At 40.1% G+C, this 25,092-nt stretch overlaps 1 protein-coding gene across 2 annotated transcripts in view; it reads right to left on the bottom strand.

The window, feature by feature from the left end:
* The window catches only part of pkd1a (polycystic kidney disease 1a), an 83,768-nt gene that overhangs the window by 13,457 nt on the left and 45,219 nt on the right, over positions 1 to 25,092 (bottom strand). For both annotated transcript variants that reach the window (XM_085410474.1, XM_085410475.1), the window contains exons 20-46: positions 24,059 to 24,253; positions 23,659 to 23,958; positions 23,124 to 23,542; positions 21,773 to 21,923; positions 17,855 to 18,007; positions 15,256 to 15,396; positions 12,740 to 13,061; positions 12,428 to 12,644; positions 11,992 to 12,151; positions 11,731 to 11,883; positions 11,462 to 11,606; positions 10,640 to 10,960; positions 10,415 to 10,503; positions 9,731 to 10,043; positions 8,725 to 8,905; positions 8,333 to 8,597; positions 8,051 to 8,246; positions 7,656 to 7,826; positions 7,421 to 7,564; positions 7,085 to 7,295; positions 6,861 to 6,987; positions 6,642 to 6,752; positions 6,474 to 6,523; positions 5,900 to 6,114; positions 3,770 to 3,848; positions 3,563 to 3,678; positions 2,449 to 2,651 (exon numbers count right to left, since the gene is read on the bottom strand). In XM_085410474.1, coding sequence (XP_085266600.1) covers positions 2,449 to 2,651; positions 3,563 to 3,678; positions 3,770 to 3,848; positions 5,900 to 6,114; positions 6,474 to 6,523; positions 6,642 to 6,752; positions 6,861 to 6,987; positions 7,085 to 7,295; positions 7,421 to 7,564; positions 7,656 to 7,826; positions 8,051 to 8,246; positions 8,333 to 8,597; positions 8,725 to 8,905; positions 9,731 to 10,043; positions 10,415 to 10,503; positions 10,640 to 10,960; positions 11,462 to 11,606; positions 11,731 to 11,883; positions 11,992 to 12,151; positions 12,428 to 12,644; positions 12,740 to 13,061; positions 15,256 to 15,396; positions 17,855 to 18,007; positions 21,773 to 21,923; positions 23,124 to 23,542; positions 23,659 to 23,958; positions 24,059 to 24,253 — 5,148 coding nt within the window. The remainder of the gene's footprint in view (positions 1 to 2,448; positions 2,652 to 3,562; positions 3,679 to 3,769; positions 3,849 to 5,899; positions 6,115 to 6,473; positions 6,524 to 6,641; positions 6,753 to 6,860; positions 6,988 to 7,084; positions 7,296 to 7,420; positions 7,565 to 7,655; positions 7,827 to 8,050; positions 8,247 to 8,332; positions 8,598 to 8,724; positions 8,906 to 9,730; positions 10,044 to 10,414; positions 10,504 to 10,639; positions 10,961 to 11,461; positions 11,607 to 11,730; positions 11,884 to 11,991; positions 12,152 to 12,427; positions 12,645 to 12,739; positions 13,062 to 15,255; positions 15,397 to 17,854; positions 18,008 to 21,772; positions 21,924 to 23,123; positions 23,543 to 23,658; positions 23,959 to 24,058; positions 24,254 to 25,092) is intronic.

The following is a 25,092-nucleotide window of genomic DNA, read 5'->3' as shown; positions in this document are numbered from 1 at the left end:
TATTAACACAACAACAGCCAGATGGCAATTTAGTGAAAATGGGTGTCTGAGACATTGAAAATATAGAAAAATCTTGTGGGAACAATCAACTTGTCCTTTCTGAACTCATCTCAAACATTTTAAGGGTCCAAAGTGGTGCAATAATACATTCTCTAACCCTGCTTTAAGTGTGTTTTTGACACTTAATGGTACTGTAACAACATAACATTATCAGGTTCTGAAGATGGTGTGGTGAATGTATGCCTTTTTAGATTCACAGCAGATATATGAAACAGCCTCAAGCAGCCAAACTGGCTCTAAAAGCGAATCAATCCCCATAGACGCCCACGTTAAAACCCCCAACATTACTGAAGCAAGAAAAAATGTTTAAAACATCTTTAAATACTCTAAAGTTAAGGACATGCGTGCTTTGACTAACACGTCCAAATAAAGTACTTCTGGATCAAGAAAAAAACCAAGACAGCAGTGAGCAAAACACTAAAAATGAGATTTCACAAAGGACTCTTCAAAATAATGGCTGATGTCATGGTGACCACATCTGTCTTTTATACAGTGTATGAGCTGCTGTCTTCATTTGGGGGCACTGTATCTTGTCACTTCACTTTAATTCAATTGATATAGGCCCAAATGACAACAAGAGTTTTATATTGTAAGTTAAAGAACATACAATAATACAGAGAAAACCCCAACAATCAAACAACTCCAGTGACTTGGCATGTACAGTGGGGCAAAAAAGTATTTAGTCAGCCACCGATTGTGCAAGTTCCCCCACCTAAAATGATGACAGAGGTCAGTAATTTGCACCAGAGGTACACTTCAACTGTGAGAGACAGAATGTGAAAAAAAAAATCCATGAATCCACATGGTAGGATTTGTAAAGAATTTATTCGTAAATCAGGGTGGAAAATAAGTATTTGGTCAATAACAAAAATACAACTCAATACTTTGTAACATAACCTTTGTTGGCAATAACAGAGGTCAAACGTTTACTATAGGTCTTTACCAGGTTTGCACACACAGTAGCTGGTATTTTGGCCCATTCCTCCATGCAGATCTTCTCGAGAGCAGTGATGTTTTGGGGCTGTCGCCGAGCAACACGGACTTTCAACTCCCGCCACAGATTTTCTATGGGGTTGAGGTCTGGAGACTGGCTAGGCCACTCCAGGACTTTCAAATGCTTCTTACGGAGCCACTCCTTTGTTGCCCGGGCGGTGTGTTTTGGATCATTGTCATGTTGGAAGACCCAGCCTCGTTTCATCTTCAAAGTTCTCACTGATGGAAGGAGGTTTTGGCTCAAAATCTCACGATACATGGCCCCATTCATTCTGTCCTTAACACGGATCAGTCGTCCTGTCCCCTTGGCAGAAAAACAGCCCCATAGCATGATGTTTCCAGCCCCATGCTTCACAGTAGGTATGGTGTTCTTGGGATGCAACTCAGTATTCTTCTTCCTCCAAACACGACGAGTTGAGTTTATACCAAAAAGTTCTACTTTGGTTTCATCTGACCACATGACATTCTCCCAATCCTCTGCTGTATCATCCATGTGCTCTCTGGCAAACTTCAGACGGGCCTGGACATGCACTGGCTTCAGCAGCGGAACACGTCTGGCACTGCGGGATTTGATTCCCTGCCGTTGTAGTGTGTTACTGATGGTGACCTTTGTTACTTTGGTCCCAGCTCTCTGCAGGTCATTCACCAGGTCCCCCCGTGTGGTTCTGGGATCTTTGCTCACCGTTCTCATGATCATTTTGACCCCACGGGATGAGATCTTGCGTGGAGCCCCAGATCGAGGGAGATTATCAGTGGTCTTGTACGTCTTCCATTTTCTGATGATTGCTCCCACAGTTGATTTTTTCACACCAAGCTGCTTGCCTATTGTAGATTCACTCTTCCCAGTCTGGTGCAGGTCTACAATACTTTTCCTGGTGTCCTTCGAAAGCTCTTTGGTCTTGGCCATGGCGGAGTTTGGAGTCTGACTGTTTGAGGCTGTGGACAGGTGTCTTTTATACAGATGATGAGTTCAAACAGGTGCCATTCATACAGGTAACGAGTGGGGGACAGAAAAGCTTCTTACAGAAGACGTTACAGGTCTGTGAGAGCCAGAGATTTTCCTTGTTTGAGGTGACCAAATACTTATTTTCCACCCTAATTTACGAATAAATTCTTTACAAATCCTACCATGTGGATTCATGGATTTTTTTTTCACATTCTGTCTCTCACAGTTGAAGTGTACCTCTGGTGCAAATTACTGACCTCTGTCATCATTTTAAGTGGGGGAACTTGCACAATCGGTGGCTGACTAAATACTTTTTTGCCCCACTGTAGTTGGGAAAAAATGGGAAGAAAAAAACTCTTAACAGGAAGAAACCTCTGGAAAAACCAGGGAGAGGCTGAGACAGGACAAAAGACACACTATGAAATCTTTGCAAAACCACGTGTCTTTACCTTAATTGGCTCCAACAGTAGAAATGAGCAGAAGAAACTAGCAAAGCAGGAGATTAACCACATCATGGCAACATTCTGACTGAACCCATAGCCAGCCCAAACTGAAACACCATTGGCCAGAGCGATTCCTGCCCAGCTGCCCCACATGGCAGCACGTCCACACCAAGGTGGAAACCGTCTTGGACGACACACATCTGTTACAACTGTGAAAAGAAGAATACGGTGCCAAAGACAAAACAAATACAAATCATCAGGCACTGAAAACTTTAGGAAGTATTTAAGCGTAAAACTACTTAACTGAAAAAAACGAGCATTTTAATGATCCTTTTAGACTCCTTGAAGGTTATTTTGCACTTTGCAAAAGAAAGCAGAGTTCTTGGAGACTTTGAGTCTTCAAGGACTTCAAAGTCTTTTCGATTAGTAACGTAATTAGTAAATATATCAAGTTTCCAGAGAAAGAATAAATGACATTGTAAGTTTGATGCCTTTTCAATTTACCTTTTCTATCGCAACCAAGGACATATGTCACTTATTAAACATTGAGACTGCAAAACGAAAGCACAATGCACACACACGCTGGTTTCACATCAAAACACAACTATAAAGGCTCAGTCACACATCTGGCAGTACAAGACTGATTACTCTGTGAAAGTAACAGCCTTTTTTCTTTTTAAGAGTAATCACCAAACTTTGCTTTACCTAATGAGAGTTATAAGCCTTCTAAAACCCTTGGATAGGTGATTTATGTGTCCTCTCTTACTAATCTAAACAAAGAGACAGCAGGAAACTTTAAAAATAGAACATCTATGGGGGCAAATAACATCTGGATGGTCTTTTAAAGGGACAGTTCAAATCAAAATGTAAAAATCAAATCTGCATATTTTTTCCCTGGGCTGTAGTACTATTTATTATAAAAGTCTGCCTTCTCTTAATTTCTATTTTACAAGTCAGTATTTTACAAATAAAATATTTAATTTTGAGAATAATTTTCTGAATAAACTATGAATCTTTAAAATTTGGTGAGACTGTTTAGTGCATTCCTAATTGTAATTCTTCAAAGTTTAATCAGTAAATTTGAATTTTACTAGATAATTCAAACTGCCTGCACACACACCTGTGTTTGAGGTGAAGGCTGTCTTTGGTGGGTCCCGCCTCACAGATTCCAGAAGAAGAGGGTCATTCAGCTTTGTCAGGAGAATCACTTCAGTCTTATCTTCAAAAATGCTCGACCTGCGACACAAACAGTGGCAACACAAAATCAAGCGAATCTACACAGGTCTCAAACGATTCTGGGGAATTCCTTGTCCAGAATATAACTTACAGGTCAGCCATCTCGCTTTCATCTGCCTGAGGAAAGAAGTTCTGTCCGTCTGCCAGTATGTGCTTGATCAGATCTTCATCTATAAGAAGACAGTGTGAAACTGGATCATCATACACATTCATTAAATTCAGTCACTAAACGAACTCGCTGCCATGTCTTTCTGGGGTTTCTGAAATGTAACGTGTTAACTTTTCTCAGTTATTAACATGGTCATAACCGATCCAACTACTCAGCTATGACAGAAAACCGCTACTGAAGATGCGCTCTATGATTACAGACACAATTTGTGTAATTCTGCTTCTCTGCACTACCTCCGAGGATTTTAAACCAAACAATCAATCTGTGATTGAAGTGACTTTAATCTTTAATTCAAGGGGCTTTAAAGAAGATTTGCATGAACTATTCAGGAATTACAGCAATTTTTACAAGAGTCAAAAAAGAGTCAAAAAGAAGCAGTTTCATGGCCTGTTTTCTTGTTATTTCATGACAAATCAAGCAGAATATCTTGAAGCTGATTCAAAGCATTGAATTGGTATTTTGTAGTTTTTCAGTGTAATGTTGAAATGTAATGTTTCTACTTCCTTTAGGGTCTGTATGATCCTCCTTTGTTGCACCAAACCTCTTCATATGCTTCTCCTGAGGCCTCTTTTCCCCTTGTTTGGCAGCTCCATATTCATACATCATACACACACATTTTTCTAGTATATCCACTGTCCCTCCTCTGTACATGTCCAAATCTTAGCCTTGCTTCTCTAATTTTGTCTAGGTGGCTGCAGTAAAACCCCGGCAGAGCATCACAGTGGAGGAAGTACAGTCCCTCGCTATAACGCGGTTCACTTTTCGTGGCCTCGCTGTTTCGCAGATTTTTTATTTGTGGAATTTTGCATGTTTTTGGGTTGTTGGTTTTTTTAACAGCGCATTGTGTTCTGCATCCTGTTTGGCTGTGGACCATTGTCAATTAATCTCCTCCGTGCCGTGTCACCTGTACAGTACAGAATGTGTTCAGCTTGTCAAATTTACATAAATCTTCGATCCCTAGCAGTGTGACTCTGAAGTGCTGAAACTGAAACTGTGCTCTGAAGTGAGAAACAAAACAGTCAGATAAGTCAAACTTTACTGAACTCATTCTTCTTGCTTCCTCTACTTCTGTACCATTGAATCATTAATGTTGCATTCTCTGGCAGCTGCTCTATTAACATGTTCTGGACCTGAAAACAGGGTTTGATCTTTGTTTTCATTCTATAATACTGGACTTATTTTTCTATGAAGGTTTGAGCTTCTTGTTTAAACAAGAGAGAAAAGTGTGAAAATGTTCATGCCTGTCTGAGAAAACTGTCTAAAGTGTGTAGTGACTAGTGAGGGATTTTACAGCCTTAAAACTTCTATAATAATTGTAAAAAATAAAGTTGGCTACTTTAATTTCACCTATCACAGGTTATTTTTAGAGCGTAACTCCCGCGATAAACGAGGGACCACTGTACCGCATTTGGTGATGTCCACTGATTCTTGATGTCAACTAAAGTGCTTTTATTCAACAATCAAAAACACTCCTTGTGTTTTAAAATTATGTTCTAATTTCTTAAATAAAAACTATTGCATTACTTTTCCTAAATCCCTTGAATTCAAACTGAAAGTCCGCAGTTCAATCTCATCTTCATTTTTTGGGCATAAAATCCACTGTGGTGTGATGCAAAGACAAACCACCAAAATAACTTACTGTCCAAAAACAGTTAGACTATATGAAAATAAATGAATGATTATTTATTGTGCATTTTGTGTGTAGTTTATTTTCCTAAAAAGAAATGAAAAACAAAAAAGATGAATCTGACATTACTACTATAGTTTTTAATGCAATATTTGCTTTTATAGCCTTATTGTTTGTCTTTCTTTAGATTTTCTGCAGATATTGCTGTACATTTAATTCCACAACATTCATCAAGTGAAAATCTGCTTTCATCACATTTAGCTCAGGCCATTATGAGACACTGCATACAACTTCTAACGATCTGTTGTCCATTTATGGCCTTTTTAAGAAAACTAAATTCAGTGTTTCTGAAGTGTTTTCGCAAATATCCCACTTTTGCTCAGAAAACGTTTGATTTAATACTGCAGCCTGTTTGCTTCAGTTACCTGAAGAGGTGAAATATTTGTTGCGTTGCTCGGCGCCTTCTTCATCATCAGGGTTAAAGGCCATGTCCACACCGAGGTGCCTGCTGCCCTGACCCCTCTTCAGCCTGGGCATTCCTGCCCCGTGCCCAGCGCCTCCAACCACCGAAGTGTCACTCAGCAGCTCTGGCCAGTCCCTGTCCTCTGTCTCCTCCTCTACCATGTCCCAGCTCTCCTCACTAAAATGCACAATGAGTAATGTTTGTGACTCAGACCAACTTTAGCAAATAATTCATTTGCTCTGAAGGTCATTCCAACAAAACAAGTTTGTCAGAGAAGAATAACGTTGTTGTCATTATTCTGATAAAATTGTTGCTTTCGAATTTAGAGTTGTTTGGTGAAGAAAATGTTTCGCTCACTTCAAATTCAAAAGATAGTTATTGTTAAAAAAAAAACGTATATTTTTTTAAACTTTCACATCTCTTGCAGATCACATAAGATGAGCCATTTCCACTTTATTCGTTGATTCTCACAGCTTGCTATTCCACTACATCTGTTTTCCAACAAACAGGTCGTTACCTGAAATAAATATGCTTACCTTTTAGTTGATGGAGTGGGCAAGTCCACGTTGGTCTCCTCTGAGTTGGTCTGAGGAAACAGAGATGATGGATGGAGAGAGAGACAAACATTAATGACCTGAAAAGGTGAAAGTAGAATCTTTCCCAAATGTGACTTTTAAACCCCGTGTTTTCGTGACAGACTTTACCTCGCCATTAAAAAAGAGGAAGGAACTTCCAGCCATGGAGTTGTCCAGGAAGTCATCGATCTCCACTGACTCCTGGTCCACTTGTTGTGGCACCTGCTCCACGGTCACACACTATTGTTTACAGATACACAATGACAGAGGAAATATTCTGCTTTATCCAGGGCCTTTGAAAGACAAGAAAGCTTGATCATATATCACATTTGGTAAGGTTTGGGTTACCTTGCTGCGGCTCATTCTGAACAGCGTGAAAACAAGCAAGTAGAGAGGGTAGACGATCAGACAGGTGACCACGCCTGCTGCCACTGTCTCGCCGTTTAATGATGAAGACCTTGACACAGCCCTCGGGCTGAAGGACATGATTGCATTCATTAGAAGTTGCATGGTGGGAATTTACAAAGAGAGACAGACAAGACAAAAAAACCCCGTCACACCCATTCACGCACCCGTATCGCTTGTCCACCACAATGCTGTACCACAGAGTGTTGGCCAACAGGAAGAGCTGGAGTAACAAAGCACAGCACGTGGCTCTCTGCAGGCGGGTGAACGGGCTCCGGGTGGGCCTCTCCCACAGCGAAACCCACAGGTGACTCTCACACAGTGCCCTCTGCAGCTCATACCGCAGGAGGCGAGGCAGCTGAAGAAGCACAGCCTCCTCTGGGAGCAAAAAATAGAAAGCGATACACTGGAGTGAACAAGCTTGCATTATGCATCAAGCAGTTGTTTTGCTACACTCAATCTTTAATTATTTAATTACACGCCACCTAATCGCAGTTCCTTACCTGAAGCCTCCACCTCCATCTCCACCTGTCCATGAGTTCTCTCGTTGTCCACTGACAGCCAGTCTTCCACCAGGAAATAGTGGCTGCTTCCTGTCTGCAAGTCTTTTACCAAGACATACTGTAGCTTCCATGCTGGAGACAGACCTGAAGAAGGGGCAGCAAATAATGGTTAAATGATGGATAAACATTAATATACAGACTCTGCTTGGGCTCCTTCTGTTGTGTGTCTCTTTACCTTTATTGTCATGCCAAATACGTATTTTCCAGACATTGCCCAAGCTGGTGTCTGTCGCAATATGAAAGATGTCGAGTGCATTGCGGGCAAAAGCCCCTCTGCTGTCGAGATGGCGATGTCCGCTACGGCTTTCACGCCCATATAAACTGATTCCCACGTGAGCCGTGGTGCCTGGATGGAAGAGAGAGGCAGTTTGCATGAATTCTCTTCATTTCTTGATGTAGGAATTGATTTTATTGAGTTTAAAATTTGAAGTTGAACTGTTATGATTTGCCTTATTTTCTGTCATACACACACACTGTTACAGTGACACATGACGCTCATATTGAACATATTGGCAAAGTTTCAAAAATGACGTCAAAACGACATCTACCTGTTACGTCGTTTTATCTCACCTGCCCCTTGGTTCCAGCCAGTTTTCACCTGGACCTCATACTTAAAGAGTCCATCTCGGCCACAGAGTGGAACCACACCAGCACGCCGTAGATCCAGCTGGTCCAACTTGTGTAAGATAGCCGCTGCTACAATATAGCATATTAAGCCCAATAGACACACCAACAGCACGACCAGGCTTGGTGCCCCTGAACGCTCCTGAAGGAGGGGGGAAATGGTTTAAGTGGTTTTGTTTATTTAGTGCACATCCACAAATTGTGACTGGTATTTAGTGAGATACTGACTGGCAGTTTAAAACTGATGGCATTGGTTGGCACAAACAGGCCTGCGGCGAAGGATGTGAGGTGCTTGGTACGGCAAACCGCCCTGCTGGCGTTGGTCTCTGCTAATGGCACCATGCCATCTGTCCGCCACTGCTTTTCACTCTCACTGAAGTACTGACACAGAGAAGCAAACACCCCGACCTCCAGACGAACATCCACGGGCAGAGACTCAGAGCTGCAGGGCGTACTCACGTTGATGAAGTAGTCCAGAGTGGTGTCGTAGGTCCTATTTAGCAACAGTGACATTTTTGGAGATAAACAGGAGACAAGGACAGGAGATGTCAGCCATAGCAAAGTTACTGCATATTTAATGCGCACTGTATTATAACGCTGCAAATGAACAGAGTTCTTACTCTGGTGACAGGAAGAAGGTGTAGTCCCTGTGGTCAAGATCTTGCCCGCTGGTCATATTGAGAGTGATACGTTTTGTGTCTGTGCAGTTGAACTCATTGGGTTGTTCGTGGGAATGGAGGTAGGCGGTGATGAATGGCTCCTCTTTGTCATTCTTTTCTCTTTCATACTTTTCTTTTAAATCTAGAAAAGAAATGAAAATAATGACAGTAACACCAACACAAAAATACACAGTCAGTAAAGAAACAAACAAAGACACAATTTACATTTAGAAGTACAAACTTAGTCACCAAATGACAAGACCAGACAGCTTTACAATATACAAAATGAACTCAAGTTCACTCGCCCTGTTATTTCATCTATACTATATAAAGTACATAATTTTATTGTCTGGCCATTGACATAGCTGTATGTTCGCAAACCCATTCAGAATCCATACCGAGGCATTCATATGCTGCAGTTAAGTACTGCACAGAGTCACAATTATATATTTCTGGCAATATAATAACATATGTATCTTTTAATTTGAACTATAATAGATGCTAAAAACAACACGAAATCCTTTTTTTCATTCATTCCTAAAGAAAAAAAAAGCTAAATTCCAGTTACTTGGACAATAAATATACATTTAAAACACCTCCAAATGATTATTAGCTTAATCATCAAGCAGCTCAGACTGAGCAGTGTGGAGACAAAGTCAGAGAGGCAAGGCTGACACGGTCTGAAGATGCACAAAGGAGGACAGTCAATGTATTGGACAAATCAGGAGGAAAAGAGGAAGACCACAGAAAAGATTCATGGTTATAGTGAAGGAGGACATGCAGAGGATTGATGTGACAGAGGAGGATGCTAGGGACAGGGTGAGGTGGAGGCAGATGATCTGCTGTGGCATCAAATAAGGGGACAAACCAAAAGAACGAAACCAAGAGATCAAGCATATTTTTGTATTAAAGAAATTAATTTGCTCAGTTCTACCTACTAATGTTTGTGATAAATGTGAGTGCTCACCTTGGATGGTGAAGTTGAGCTGCACAAACAGCCCTGCCTGTCTGTTGCTGTTTCCTGCGCTGACCCTAACGATGACAGAGTCACAGTGGCTGATGTTAACGGCCCCCGCTGTGGGTACTCCTCCAGTACCAGAACCTTCAGAACCCAGCTCTCCAATGCTACTATTGTTAATGGCAACTGTGATGGCCAGACTATCATCAAGACCAGAGATTGGGATCTGGGTTCCATTTTCAGTGCGAAACTCCATGGATGCCACCTCGGTAGAGATGGTGTAGTTGGCAACATAGTTGAAGGGGAACGGGTTGGACTCCACCTGGATGGAAAAAGTTAATAAAGTCAGTAAAAGTGAACGTGAGGATCTTTTATCTGAAAACAGAATTTGAAAAAGACCAAAGAGAAGGACACAGTTCAGGCAAACTCTTTCAGTGAATGTGCTGATGACAGACTTCGGCACAAACAGCTTTCACGCTGCCAAGTTCTTTGACAGCCATCTAAGGAGAAGGTTCAAAAGAAGAATTTTGTACTTGACTCAGACGTTTCTGCTCTTTTAAGTGTTTTCTGATGTTCAAAGAATGATGTCAGTGTATGTACAAGTAATCCCTGTAGGGCCAAAAGCTCGGACCTCAGAAAGCTGCTTGAGTTTTATTCTACTCGAGAGTCTGGTTGACAATAACATGAACAAACCTGAAAAAGTAGCTGCATGATGCTTTTTCCAGCAGCAGCTCTGCCCAGACTTTTATTGAAAGCTCGGGGGATGGAGAACAGCTGGCACTCTGGTAAAATGAAGAGAGAGGAAATTAAACACTGTCATCATGCACATGATTCTTCACAGTTACAGTTTATAATGTCCAACTTTCTGCAGTTTATAGTGAAAAATTCCAACCTGAGACACTAAATGCACAAACAAACCTGGACTGTTGTTGCCATGGTAGCAGAGGAGACTCTGGGGGTCTGCCAGTTTTCCCGTAGCAGCTATCTCAGCTCCCCTCAGAACGAGAGGCTCCTCGTTGAGTACGCGGCCGTGCATGAGGATCAACATGAGCACCGAGGACAGACTGTAAGCCTTTGCTGCCACACGCAGAGGGTGTGGCTCCAGTGTGTCTAACACGGCGTTTCCATACTCTTCACCAGAGGAAGAAGGGGTTGAGATGGACGGGGGTGAGGGGGAATCCAAATAAGCATGGAGGTACGAGTAGGAAGCTGACTGACTGACTTGATGGATCAGATCACCTTGTAAAAAAAGGAGAAAATATGACATACGATAAATTAAAAAAAATAAATAAAAAGACCAAACTTAACTAGTTTGTTCTTGAACTGTTGGTGCGCACAGTATTGGTGACTGCTCATTTATTTAAGGAAAAATAAAATCATAAATAGATTTTTGAGAGCAGATTCATTCAGTTATGTAATCTACTCAACAACACCACTTACTAGAATTTGGAAGCGTTGTGTTAGTGAGCATTACACGGCTCTAGTTTAGCTGAATTTACACAAATTCACTGCTTTTAGAACAATAAATAAACCGATTTTTAGTTCCTTTATAGATCACCTATTTTATTTAGTCATAAGTAAGAGCAGTTAGAAAGCTATATCCTCAACTTAACAAAAAATACACAAAGATATCTGACTGGGTAGAAGTTCCTAATTAGTGTTGCAGTTAGAGCCTCATGTAGAAATGAGCAACACTGTCCTAATAATGCATTTACAGTGACACAGCAGTTTCGTTCTTACCCATGATGTTCAGGATGTTGTCAGCTATTTCAGTCGGAGTGACGACGCCCTGCTTGGTGTCTGTCTGCAGAATGTCCAGCATGGACTCCAGCTTGTTCAGAGTGCTGTTCTGACACTCCTCACAGATGAACTCTCGACTTACCGCCTGGAAAAAGGATGCATGCACATTCACTCGTAACTGATTTGTTTGTATTCTTGGCTCTCCTCTTCTGTTAATAGCCTTAATAATTTCCTTTAAAAATGACCCCGTTTTCTCTCATCCTGCTCACCGTGCACTGTGCAAGAGCAGCGGAGGTCTGCTGGATATCGCTCACAGTTGTCAGATCCAGAGCAGTCAGAGCTCTTGTGATGTTGCTGCGGACTCTGACTCTATGATTGCGCTCATCTTGGGATACGCGTGACGACCGACTGGTCTGCTCATACTGGAAGAAAGTAAATGCCGATATAATTACTCCTCATGTGTTATCAGCTGTTGTGTGACTTGACAAATGATTGCATTAATCGCTGTTTTATGGCTAGGCCTCTCTTACCTCATTTAGGACTGTAATAAGAACCAATGATAACTCTCTGACCCTCTGGGAATCTCCCTGCTCCAGCAGCTTTTTGAGTTTGCTGTCTGTCAGATCAGAAAGCCAGTGGGGAAGACTGCTGTATCCAGAAGGTGGATCTGGCAGTACAACCTCAATGGTCCTGGACACAAACAGGAAAAAAAACAACTGAATGTAGAATTTGAAACTTCACTATATGCACGTGGAACAGCAGTCACTGGTGAACAAGAAGAGCAACAATAACAGCCATGTTGCTTCTAGATGCCATGAAACTCAACAACTGAGCAAATACCTTGGGGATTGTAGTGATTCCTTGAAACATTTCAGTAATATAACACCATGGTAGCTAAAAGTGACTCAAAAAGATTCAGACTGAAATCTCCTCATAAGTGAACTAAACCGAGTAAAGTAGAGTTACTTGTTAAGAGGCATGATGGCAGCTCCCTGGTGGTCCTCCACTGTGATGTACACGTATACATGATGTTGGGCTATGCTGAAACCTGGAGGCAGGAAGGCCGAGTGCTCTGGACTGCTTCCTTTGTACACGCAAAAGTCCTCACAGTATTCTTCTTTGCAGCGTGTCACTAGCAGACTGTACAGCAATGTAGTTTCAGAGTCACCCAGATCACTGTAACCTAAAGGGTTAAAATCAATGCAGGGTCAAAAGACAACAATCCCTATAAAGGATATGATAATTAAAAAGATTTAAGTCACATTTCCTTCTTCCTACCAGAGCAGTTGAAGTGTACGCGGTCCAGCAGTGTGCGTATCCTCCTGCCTTCACCATCAAGATCCGCGTAGGCCACTCCTGCCTCCCCTCCAGCTCTCAGGTGACATTCCCCACCAGCCGGGGCCTTGTTGTGATGCAGTGTGATAGAAGCAGCGCCCTCGCCATTTAAGCTGCTGTCAGTCACATGCAGGGTGAAGACATAGGAATCATTATGCCGCAGGACCCCCTGCCGTAGCACCAGATTCATACCGTCGCTTCCTGTCGTGGTGGAGGAGGAGTCTAGGACCAGAGTCTCATTCTTTAGCGTCATGGCACTCCAGCGCTAAGACAGAGAAGGAAAACAGCCTATAACTCTCTGCTCTTGATATTAGTGACATCAGTGATATCAGTGACACCAGTGTGCTTTTTCCTGCTTGAGTTGCAGTTGAAAAGATGAGTTGGGAATAAAAGGCACGCCATTATAAAACAGTTTGACAGTTGGCCGGATAATCAGATGAAAATTTTCAAGCGGCAGGTCATTTCAAAACACAACTTTTCAAACAGCTCAACCACCACACAAACAAACTGTTTCGTATGGCGTTATTTTTGTGCCACTATTCTTAGCGCACTTAAAAAAAAAATTTGCAGGTGCAAGTGTTGCATTTTGAGGAGAAATTTATTTTGAAATGCAAATGCAAAAACTGAGCAACAGGGGCTGCTATCGTGTGTGTGTATGGATAATAGCAAACACCGAAATAAATTTTTTGCACGCAGCAATGAATTTTGTTCACTCAAATTTAGCTTTTCTTCGCTCAAAATAAATTTCTCCTCAAAATGCAACACTTGCACCTGCAATTTTTTTTTTACGTGCGCTCAATTTCTTCTTTTCGCTCAGAATAGTGGCACAAAAATAACGCCATAGTTTCGGTGTAGTTCTTCTCAAAACTGAGGAGCTAAATGTAAATCTGCGAGAGGAAAAAAAAATGTAACAGAGATGGAGAAATATGTAAGAAAGAGTGGACAGGAGACTGAGATAAGAGATCATTTTCAAAAGGTAGGAACTGCTCAGCGAGTGGAAACTTTATAGACAAGAATGTCCTCATTTGTTTTAGATATTGTATCCAGACATAATGCTTTGATAAATTATGTTTTTGTGAAAATATCGCATGAACATTTTCACACTTTTCTCTCTTGTTTAAAGACTCAACGTTCAAACCTTTGTAGAAAAATAATTACAGAATGAAACCAAAGGCACTCGTAGGTGCAGTTGACGGTGCAAAACGTTTCACTGACATTTTTGCGATTGTTGGAGAAAACTTACAAACATACAGTACAGCACTGCAGAGTCACACTGCTAGCGATAGAAGATTTAGATAATTTGATAAGCTGAACGCATTCTATACTGTACAGGAGACACAGCACAAGACTGACTGACAATGGTCTACAGCCAATCAGAACGCAGAAAACAATGCAGTGTAAAGAACAACAACCCCAAAACAAAAAAAACACGCAAAATTGCACAAAAAAATCCAGGAAACAGCAAGACCGCAAAAGGTGAACCGCGTTATAGCGAGGGACCACTGTACTCGGATAAAAGTTTACAGCGACACGCTTTGTTGGACTGGTTACATCTAGAGTAGGGTTACTAGACATGAGGGAGGCATTCTGATGTAACTCTCACCAATAAGTGTATTCCTTAAAATGTCAAACTATGCCCTTTAAAGATGGATAGCTTTTAAATCATCATGATAATAAAATAGGTATTCTTAAAGTGCTCAAAAGAGGCGTAATTTTAGCTTTTTCCTTATTAATAATTTAGTTCCTCTTGAGAAACTTTTTTCCTACAATTTATGTGTACAATATTTCTAAAGCGTCCACATGCATGACAAACCTGACATTTTTCTTAGGAGACAGACAAGTTAAGTTACTTATAACTTAGAATTGCATTAAGTACTGTATAAATGATTAAATGTTAAAACTGATGATGTGTAAGTGAGACAAAACTTGCTAAAGTTTTTTCTTTTCAAGCTGATGGATCTTTCCCTTTACTAAAGACATATTAGTATGTAATGACTACACATATTGAGTCAGATATGTGTAGAGAGTCCAAAATTCAAATATACTCCAGTCAGTATGGAAAGTATAGTGTAATCCTAACAAAGTGACATTGGTTATACTGCAGCTGAGCAATGTCAGCTGGTAGGTGCAGTTCAAACTCCAGAAACTCAATGATTGTTTTGTCTTTCAAATTGTTTCCTTATGTAAGTTCAACACAACATATTCTCTCTGGCTCAGCTTAAGGGATGACCTCATTCTCACGCCCACACACTACTGCCTGCATCACGAATCCCAGGGAAAGTCTGAATTAAGGAGAGAGGTGGGGCAGCAGAAGAAGAAAGAGAAGAAAGGGACGTGGAAACGTTGACTTCACTGTTGCTTCTGTGGTGCCGTGACCTCATTTTGCTGAGACATAGAAAGACATTTTTAGCCAGATTCTGCCCTTAAAGCTTGATGTCAGTGTTTCTGTGAGCTTTTACCACACGAAGAACGCCCTTGCAGTTGGTGCAGGTTCCTCGGAGGTAGACATACGAGTTCTGGCTGACCTCGTAAATCGACTGGGCCTTACAGGACACACACTCAAGATACACAATGGGAATGTGGCCGCTTTGGACGAGCACCTGTTACAAAAACAGACATGCAGGGATGCAGTCACCAAGATCTGAAAAGAGAACGTTTAACCACCTGAAAAGAAAACGTTATATATGTGCACATTTGGCTTAAATCTGATGTATGTATATGAATATGCACAATCTTTAAGGAAAAAAAAACAAAAACTGTTTCCCCCAATTGTTATTGAACTATTATTTAAAGAAAAGTTCGTGTTTAATCCTTTTTTATTTACTTGCATTTCTAAACAGTGATCAGCACACAGAACAAGAAGTCTTGGACCACAAATCTGCAGTCTGCACTGGAACCCTCAAAATATTTGCCATGGTTCATTATTACAATAGGAAACACTTGTGTCATGCCATGTTATGGCTGGATCACAACAGCTTTTTTGTTCACATTTCTTTTCTTCTTGCTCTGCCTTACACTTTAAGCTCCCTTTCCCCTCTCTTTAAACCACTTTTCTTCTGATTGGCTGCCCCAAAGTTAGAAAAGCAGAGGGCTGTACGACAAAGTGAGATGAATTTCTTACAGAGAAATGTTGAGCTTAAATGTCCTAAAAGTAGCCCTATTTTTACCTCGCTAAATCACTGTGGTAACTTGTGCCGAACACATAAACTGGAAACAGTTATGTTCAAAGTTTAAAATCGGCTAGTAGCGTTTTGTTGTTTCTTTTATTATATCCACCAAGAAGATTGTTTTTGAGGTGTGTTTGCAGCTGTGTCATTCTTACCGTCTGTAAACACAATAGCTCAAACAATTTTAAGAAAGTACTATATAAAGATTTAAAATATCATGTCCCATCTGACCTCTCATTCAAGGTAAACAGACTGATCTCAAGGTGAAAGTGATAATAATACTATGCAGAACTATTTACTATTAAAACTATATTTCACACTTCCATTGTTTGTATTAATAACATAGAGGCATATGGGGAGTGATATATAGGAATTCTTAATACCATATTACGTTGGACCTCGCACCTCAAACTTATATAAAATGTCTTTTATCTTTAAAATTGTACTTAAAATGCTACCGCCTTTGTTTGTATTGGCAACATTTAGGAAATAATGCAGGTATATGTGGATTCTAAACATCACATTATAGTTTGCGTCCAGCCTTTGAAGTGCCTTTCTTTCAAGTTGACCCCAAAATGTTTTGTATCTTCAAAGAAACTATTTATATCCACATTAATAAAAACTAAAATCCCATATTCAAAATTATGTCAAGTATATTAAAATGGGTTTCAGCATTGTAAATAACAAAAGCCTGCCGCTTGCACTTGTTTTAACTGCACTACAAACATCTTAAAGTATGTTTAAAAAGAACAAAGTAAAGAAAATGAACATAATATAATGAATATATAAAATAAAATACACTTCAAAGTAAATATTGGCCAGACACTGAGCTGTCTTGGCGAAGGTTTGCACTCTCTGATTGCTTCTTGTTTACAACATGTTTTAAATGCAACGTAGAGTCTCTGCTGGGCGAGTGCATATTATATGTGCAACTTGTTAAACTGTACCTTACTAACATCACAAATCATGCCAACTTGTAAAGATACAGCTGTGGAAACGGTGTATGTCACTGAAACATTCATGTATCCATTTGATAATGCAGAACGTGTGTAAATGTTAAAGTTTAAATGTATCCAGTAAAAATCTCAGAGCTCCCATCTGCTGTCATCAATTTAAATAAGCTGTTAAAATAAAGAGCCAAGATCTTATTCAGCATTAAAACAATTAACTTTAATTAAAATGTTTAGTTTACCGTTCTATACACTAAATCTCTAAAAGATTAATGATTTTCTGAGCATTAATCTCTTGTTTTATTTTCAACACTGTTGTATTTTATTGCTAAATCTTTATGGCATTTATAGATTTTTATCACTACTTTATCATTATCTGATAATGTCTCTGAGCAGGCAGCACTCATAGGGATCATTTTGTGTGACCCGTGAAACCCCACATTTATATGAGTGTGCACAGAATTGGAAGCAGAAATCCTGGATTAACACAGCTGTTGATAACTGCTGTTTTGATACTCATCATCTTTAACTAGGGTTTTAGATATTGTTGAGCCAGCTCATGCAGAGAATATTCAGAATAACATTCTGAATATTCAGAAGTATTCAGTTTTAAGCTGTCTGAATGCTGAACATTTGGGCTTATAGAGACTAATTGCAAACTTTGGTCATGTTTAATATGTGAATCAACCATTTCAACAGTACATATGGCAAAAAATTAAATTATTTTTCTAATATAACTAATTAATATCTTTCACCAGTGATCAATTAACCAAAAGTTGTGAAACATTTTTTAGAAGAAGCATTATTAATAAGTATTAATAGAAAGAAACTGGGAAAGCTGAAAATATAAAGACCGAGAAAAATCTGTGTATAACTTAATGACAATTGACTTTTCTGATGCTATTAATGTGTATTTAATATGTATATAAAAGGAGACTTACAGTCTGTGTGGTGGACTCTGGTGCCAGGCCGTCTTTGCTTATGGTCAGTTTGAAAGTGTATTCAACCTCAGCCTCCAGCTCTGAGCCAGAGATCCCCAGCACAGGGCCGCTGGAGCCCAGGCCGAAGTTCAGGGTGGAGCAGTGCTCTGGACCCTGAAAAGAAGAAATTTGCAGCAATTTTTTATTTATGTTGTCTGTCTGTCAAGTTGTACAAAATCCTGTTCCACACAGTCTCAAATTCATTCCAACAAACGCACTTGCATTTGTAAACTATGGCCCAAAATAATTGGGGAGAGATTAAGGGAAAGCCGACCTACAAAAATAAGTTTCCAGTACTTGTTTCAAATAAATCGCCGACCCGACAGCATCAGGAAGGCTGTTCCAAAGTTTGGGTGCTACAGCAACAAAAGTCTGATCACTTTTGGGGTTGTAGCAGAACATGGTGCATGCAACTATTAAGAGATCTCGACCAGATGATCTGAAAATCTGAGGTCTCAGTAGCTCCAATAAATAAGCAGGGGCCTGTCCATGTTGTCAGTTGTTAATAATGGGATGTTAAAGTGGATTCTTAAGCTCATTAGAAGCCAGTGACGGGAAGAGAGAATACGTGTGATATGAGAGTGCTGCCTTGTTTTTTAGCAGCCTTGTTGCTGTGTTGTTCACCAATTGGTGACGAGAGCTCTGATAGATACTTGTGAAAAGCAAGTTACAATAATAATGGCTGGAATAAGGGTAAGAAACACACCAACGTGGTCAATTATTAATTGGTGGCTTGGATTTTTCAGTAGTACTAAAAGAGGCTGTATCAGAGGTTTGTGCTGCCCGTGGGTTCCCATCAGCACAGGCACGGACAGAGACCGGGTAGAGCAGCAAACAGACTTTTATTGGTGAGTGTTCACACATACTGCATAAACTAAAACCCTGTGTGCTCCACTGGAGCTTGCCTGGCATGGCGAGGCACACTCAACTCTAAGCAAAGCTAAAGGAATATCTTCTCCTAAGTTTGGACAAAAGCCCACCATCATCTATGAGTCTCAGCATGTGTGTCATCTGGTTTCAGCATGCTACTGCATAAAAGGAGAGGTTGATTAGCCAGCTTGCAACAGGTGAGTCAGTCACCTGGCACTGCTCCCATACCATTCTGCCCAACCTGTTCTCCTGCAGCTGAGCTAAAAACCACAGACCATTACCACAAGGATAAAGTCAATCAAATACTCAGTAAATACACTTCCTGTTAACATTAAAATGAGTTTTTTTTTTAAAGTCCAACCTAATCTTGCACTTTCATGTATTTGATATGTATAAAATTGCTTATCCAACTTTTAAGTCCCAGAGTAGCTTAAAAAAACATATTTGATAAGAGTTTAAATATATTTGATTATTTTATCTACAGACAAACATGGGGAAAAAGTAAAGAGGTACCCGCAAACGACAAAGTTACATTTAATTTTTAAATGCATCCAGTTAAACGTTTCAGAGCTCTGATGTGCACCCACACTTTAGAAACACATGTAAATAGCAGCACTGTGAGCACAGTCAGCACGGAAATAACTGACGTGAATTGAAATGTTTATTTTAAAACTCTGAGTGACAGGTTCCGAGATTACTGATTTTCTGCACCATTAATATTTTTTCTTATTTGCAACAGTGTTGGATTTTACTTTATGGTTAATTTTTATATTCTTTACACCTTCTCGCCATTTTATCGTCATCATTATCTGATAACGTCTCTGACTGGAGCAGGCAGCACTCATAAAGATCATTTTGTGTGCCCGAACAGTCGCCTGACCTGAAAAACATCCGTTTTTATGTGAGCGTGCACAGAGCCTGAAGCAGAATGGCCTGTGTTGAACTTCATTCGTTGTATACCACTCATCGCTTGCCAATCTAAAGACAAAGTGTGGATAACAACGGTACAAATGTATTTCTATAGAAGAGCAGTTCAAGTTTAGTGTTTAGTAGACCCACACAAGTTCTCCTCCATGGCTGAAAACACAACATCTTTTTAATGACTGTAATACTGTGTGTGCCGAGTTTATTTCCCATCCTGTAAGCAGCACAAACTCCTAATTTTCACAACTGTAGTTGTATGGTAAATTTTGTAACACAACTTAAATAGTCACCAAGTGAACAGCCAAGTAAAAATGGTCACAGACGTTATATTTGATTTTGTGCGCTGTATTTAAGAAACAAAGCAAAGATCCGCTGCCATGTAAAATGTAGCTTATAAGATGATTTGTCAGTTATTTCATCTTTTATTAACCACCTCTGTCATCATGTTCAATTGTGTTTGTATTCAAGGTCAGGAATGTTGTGTTGAACACTTCAAGACCTGGGATCTTGTTAATTCCTCTTTCAGTCTTTGAACTGAGTGTCTTTTTTTAATCAACAGTACTGCACAACTGTGTGTGAGTGTGTGTATGTGTTTATGTGGACTGTGTAATTGTCAGGGTGGGGAGCAAAGCACCAGCTGTGGAATGCATAGTTTATCTCTAAACACTTACATAACCCTTTAAATGCCTATGTGCTCAGATGGACACCCGTACATCTCTGCACAACTATCTTTGCGATCACCTCGTTGGCCCTGTACTTCTCTAACATTTGTCATATTGACATACTGGCCTGGCCCAAATATCCTCACCTTCAATTGTCTCATTCAAAAGTTCTTCACTAAAACTGGTCCTCATGAAAATGGAAATACAACTATGCACACAAACTCTTCTGGACACTCCCATCCCACTGGGTCTTATATTGCGGGTTTTTTTGCTGCTCCGGCAGAATGTGTTCCCGCCCAGCCAAGAAAGCACTAAGTGTGAAAAACACTAAATGGACACACACATCAGCATACACTCAACTCAATTTAACACAACGCACACAAACTATCCTAAGAAAATTTCTCTTTTTCACACCAATCCTGAAGGTATTTGCAGTGTTTGGGACTGTTATGTAATCCCTGTTTTATGAATTCACTCTTAAAAACTGCAATAAAAATTTCTGAGAGCAAAGTTTGTGTAATACTCTTTAGGGCTGTTCGATATAACGATATATATCGGATGATGATATAAAAACATCTATGGTTTCATTTTACGCTATCGTTTGTTCCGTGGTGTCGCAAAATAAACTGTTTACGGCAATATTTTTTCATTATTTTGATGGTCACTGTAGTGGCCATATTAATTTCTTAAAGTTCTCTCTTTCTCTTATATTTTATATAACCACACTACAGACAGACAAGCGTTTGTTTTTATGCGTTGTCGTTAGCAACAACGACTGTAAAACCACCGCGTGTCCGCTTGTTCCACATAAACTTTTAACAATAGAGCTCAAGATCCTGTTGAGACTTTTCAAAATAAACTGAATCACGTGAAAGATGCAGAATATTTACGGGCTTTTCCCCGCAGCACGCTGTGTAATAAATACTCACAAAGAAAACGGCGGCCGTTACAACTTATGTCTAAAAATGTATCGTTTCATGCATCGGTTAAAACACTCGACTCCAGCTACATGACGCGCAGCTGGAAACACTTCACGCTAGTCGAGCTGCCCGAGATTCACAGAATTTACAGAAAATGTTACATTTTTGTGATTTATATCGTTATCGGACGATAGATGTCTTAATATCGGGATATGAGATTTTGGTCATATTGCACAGCCCTAATACTCTTACTTATTAGACTTAAAAAAAAAAAAAAAAAAAAAAAAAAAAAAAAAAAAAAGGCAAAACAAAGAAACCTAAGAGACATGACGGGACACTGTTGTCTGACCAGCAGGGCAAGGACAGTTGCGTTTTAGACACAAATGTAATGCATGACACTAATACCTTATCTGCTACAATAAGGTTGCTCCACGACATGTCAATTGTTATCAACAGAATGACCAACAACAGGCCAAAGCAACCTAGTTACTCCCTGTCCTTACCTTTGAGGTGTTTTGACATTCCCAGTGGTAGTGGAGTAGTGATTGTCTGCTTTGGTCCATGTTAGGGTCATACGACTTTTCTGCACTGAGCTGCAGGTCTTGTGTTCTTGACCACACCCTGTAGGTGCCTCCTTCTATAATCGGCACCAGCCTAAAAAGAAAAAGGGTTCAAATTAAGCAAGAAATTCCTTGCAATCTCTTATGCAGAACTGAACTGATTCTGCATTTCATTGACACAGTAAAGTTAGAGCTATGTTTCTACAATTAATGCATATAAAAATACTTAAGTAGAGAAATGTGGAATAAGAAACTAATAAGAAAACCTCAACAGTACGTTGTGCGGAACTACATGTAAAGCAAGTACTGTACTTTTTTCTACTGTAAGTTTTTCTTTCGCAGTTTAGGTTTACATTTCTGCACTGTTAGCTTACTTCTTCTTAGTCACACGTTTTCCTGCTGTTCTCATTTCTTTGTCACTTCCTGTGATGTTTAAGTCACATCTTAAAATTACAGTATCAGTACTCTTGTGAAATAGTCAATGTCCTCTGCTCTCCAAGCCTCTAGTCCCTGTTCTTTAAAGTCCTTTTTTATTATTATATCACTTTACCATCCATCTCTCACCTTTCTGTTCTTAACCTCCTCTGGGATGTGCAAATTATTTCATTTAAATATCAGCTTAGTCTGTTCTACCATCAACAGCATCTAAACTCCTTTATACCAGCCACTATCCCCAACCTATCTCCAACACAGTGAATAGATCCCCATATTTGATTTAGAAGACAGAAGAACGAAAGAAGAAAATGGGAAATTTAAGAGGGTAAAAAAAAAAAACCCCTCCAAAACCATTTTTATTTTATGTTCAGGGACCATATCGCTGCACTTTTCAAGGATAAATTGGAAAGAAATTCATATATTTGAACATGTAGGATCAATAACGCATAAGAAACAACGTGAGCAGAACACCAACAGCACCTCTCTCCAATCATGCTGTGAAGGGAGGAAACAGACTCGTTTTCAGTGAATGTCACAAAGACATTCAAGGAAATATTAATGGAGTCATTTCCTTAAATTTGGTTATTAAATTTGATTTGAGATAGACTGTTGTATTTATTTATTCTTGGACTCTACCAGAGTAGCTTTGCACGATTCACAGTTCAAAACAACAGATTTGCACAGCAGGTACATGGGGCAACTGTGCTAACAGCCAGAGCTGTCTCACAGAGACAGAATCTATTATAATAATATGTTTGGAAAACATGTCACATGCTGAAATCAGGGTAAATAATGAAAAAAGGATCGACATCACAGAAAAAACTTATATGAATGCTTGGTTACTATTTTTTCTACTGACCTAGTGGAGACGATGCTTAAATGCAGACAGGCAGCCTTCCTCAGAGGCACACCTTCATACGACAGAGAAAACACTAATGTGTAGTTCCCTGCTGCCAAAGCCATCTTAGGCAACGACAGCTGCAGCCGCCGCATGTCCACCTCCACCGGCAGACGAATCGTAGCTCCGGGGGTCACTGATTGGTCCTTCATGATTTCACTATCGCAAGAGGATCCTGAGAAAATCTGCCAGAGGTACTGAGCTCCGTAGCGTATGCAGCCTTTCAGATCCACATTGGCCTCTACCAAAGCGGGTTGGAAGCGCCAGATGGACAAGCGTGGAGCTTGAACCACATGGACTTCTGGTTCCTCACACTCTAACACACTGATGTTTACTTCCACCTGCGCCAACACCCAGCTCACCATGTTACTGCAGTTTACCTACCAAGGAACAGAAACAAGCTCATAAAATCACAGTACTTAGGTTTATTTCTTTAAAAAAAAAAATGCTGTATCTTCTAACAGATACAGATAGAACGGAATTCAAAGAAACATACTTGCACCAGATAGTGTCCTTTGTGTCTGTACTCATATCCCACAGTTGTGGTGTTTGTACGAACGGGAGCAGAGCCATCGCCAAAGTGCCACAAGCACACCACAGGATAAGATACGGGGAGGATGTAGGCTCTAAATTTCACCGTCTTATTAATGAGAGTATTCCTTGGCACAGCATTCAGATCTGCAGACTTCAGCACATTCTGTACCAATATCCACTTGGTGACTTCCTGACCTTGCAGACTGTTGAAAACCTTCAGGTGAATGGTCAAATTACCTGGTTCTTCTGGAGTGTAGTGTGCCTGGAATGATGTGATTCAGTGAGATACAGCAAACCACTGCCTGTTATACTGTGATATTTATGTCGATATTATGAAAATTTTAATATGCAACCAAGTTTACCTCTTTGCCGATATGTGATGACTTGTGATGGTGCAGATCAAAAGTCCACAGATAAGTAACAGAACTGCCCGCCAATATTTTGGCCACAAACATTTTATTTTCACCAACTGCGATTGCATCTGAGATTCCTTCAATGGAGAGCCCATGTACCAGCTCCATCACCTCAACATGGAGATTGATTCTCTTAGAACTGACCTGGACAGAGAGACAAGGCAAACAAATATGGGAATTGTGCCGATTTGATTAACATATTTAATAAATAATTAGTGCTGTCAGCGTTAATCTCGTTAAAATGACGTTAACGCCATAACTGCATTAACGCGGCAAATCTCCGTTAGCGAGTTAGTGCGGATCGCCCCGTGAATGGGGCTGCACGGCGTCAACGCGTTAGCACGGTTAGCTCGTTAACGCGTTAGCACGGTTAGCTCGTTAACGCGTTAGCACGGTTAGCTCGTTAACGCGTTAGCACGGTTAGCTCGTTAACGCGTTAGCACGGTTAGCTCGTTAACGCGTTAGCGCCGTGCAGCCCCATGCACAGGGCCATCCGCACTAACTCGCTAACGGAGATTTGCCGCGTTAATGCAGTTATGGCATTAACGTCATTTTAACGAGATGAACGACAGCACTATAAATAATTTATTTCTTATTTCTGCATGAAATCAATACATGGTATTAGTTTTAACATAATGCTGGTATGATATATGTTTCTACAGTCCAGTTAGCATAAGTAATTTTGATTATTCTACTTTGCCCCTTATAGTGCAGCGCAAAACATTCAAAAACTCCCTGATAAACATGAAAAAACAGAAAAATGCTGTCACTGACTCTATAAAGGGCACTATGTTGAAAACTTATATGATATACTTCCTAGATGAACACATTTGGGACATTAAAAAAGGTGATGATGGGGACTGAATTTCAAGTGACAGTAGAGCTGGGCGATATGAGATTTTTTCATATCACGATATGTTTTTTTCATTTCAGGCGATAACGATATCTATCACGATATAAGCCAAATAACTATATTTGTAAGA

The sequence above is a fragment of the Rhamphochromis longiceps genome, linkage group LG6, assembly GCF_057381845.1.
Source record: "Rhamphochromis longiceps isolate RC_006_pf linkage group LG6, R_longiceps_female_GT1.1, whole genome shotgun sequence".
Classification (NCBI taxonomy): Eukaryota; Metazoa; Chordata; class Actinopteri; order Cichliformes; family Cichlidae; genus Rhamphochromis; species Rhamphochromis longiceps.
This window is presented reverse-complemented; position numbering and strand designations above follow the sequence as displayed.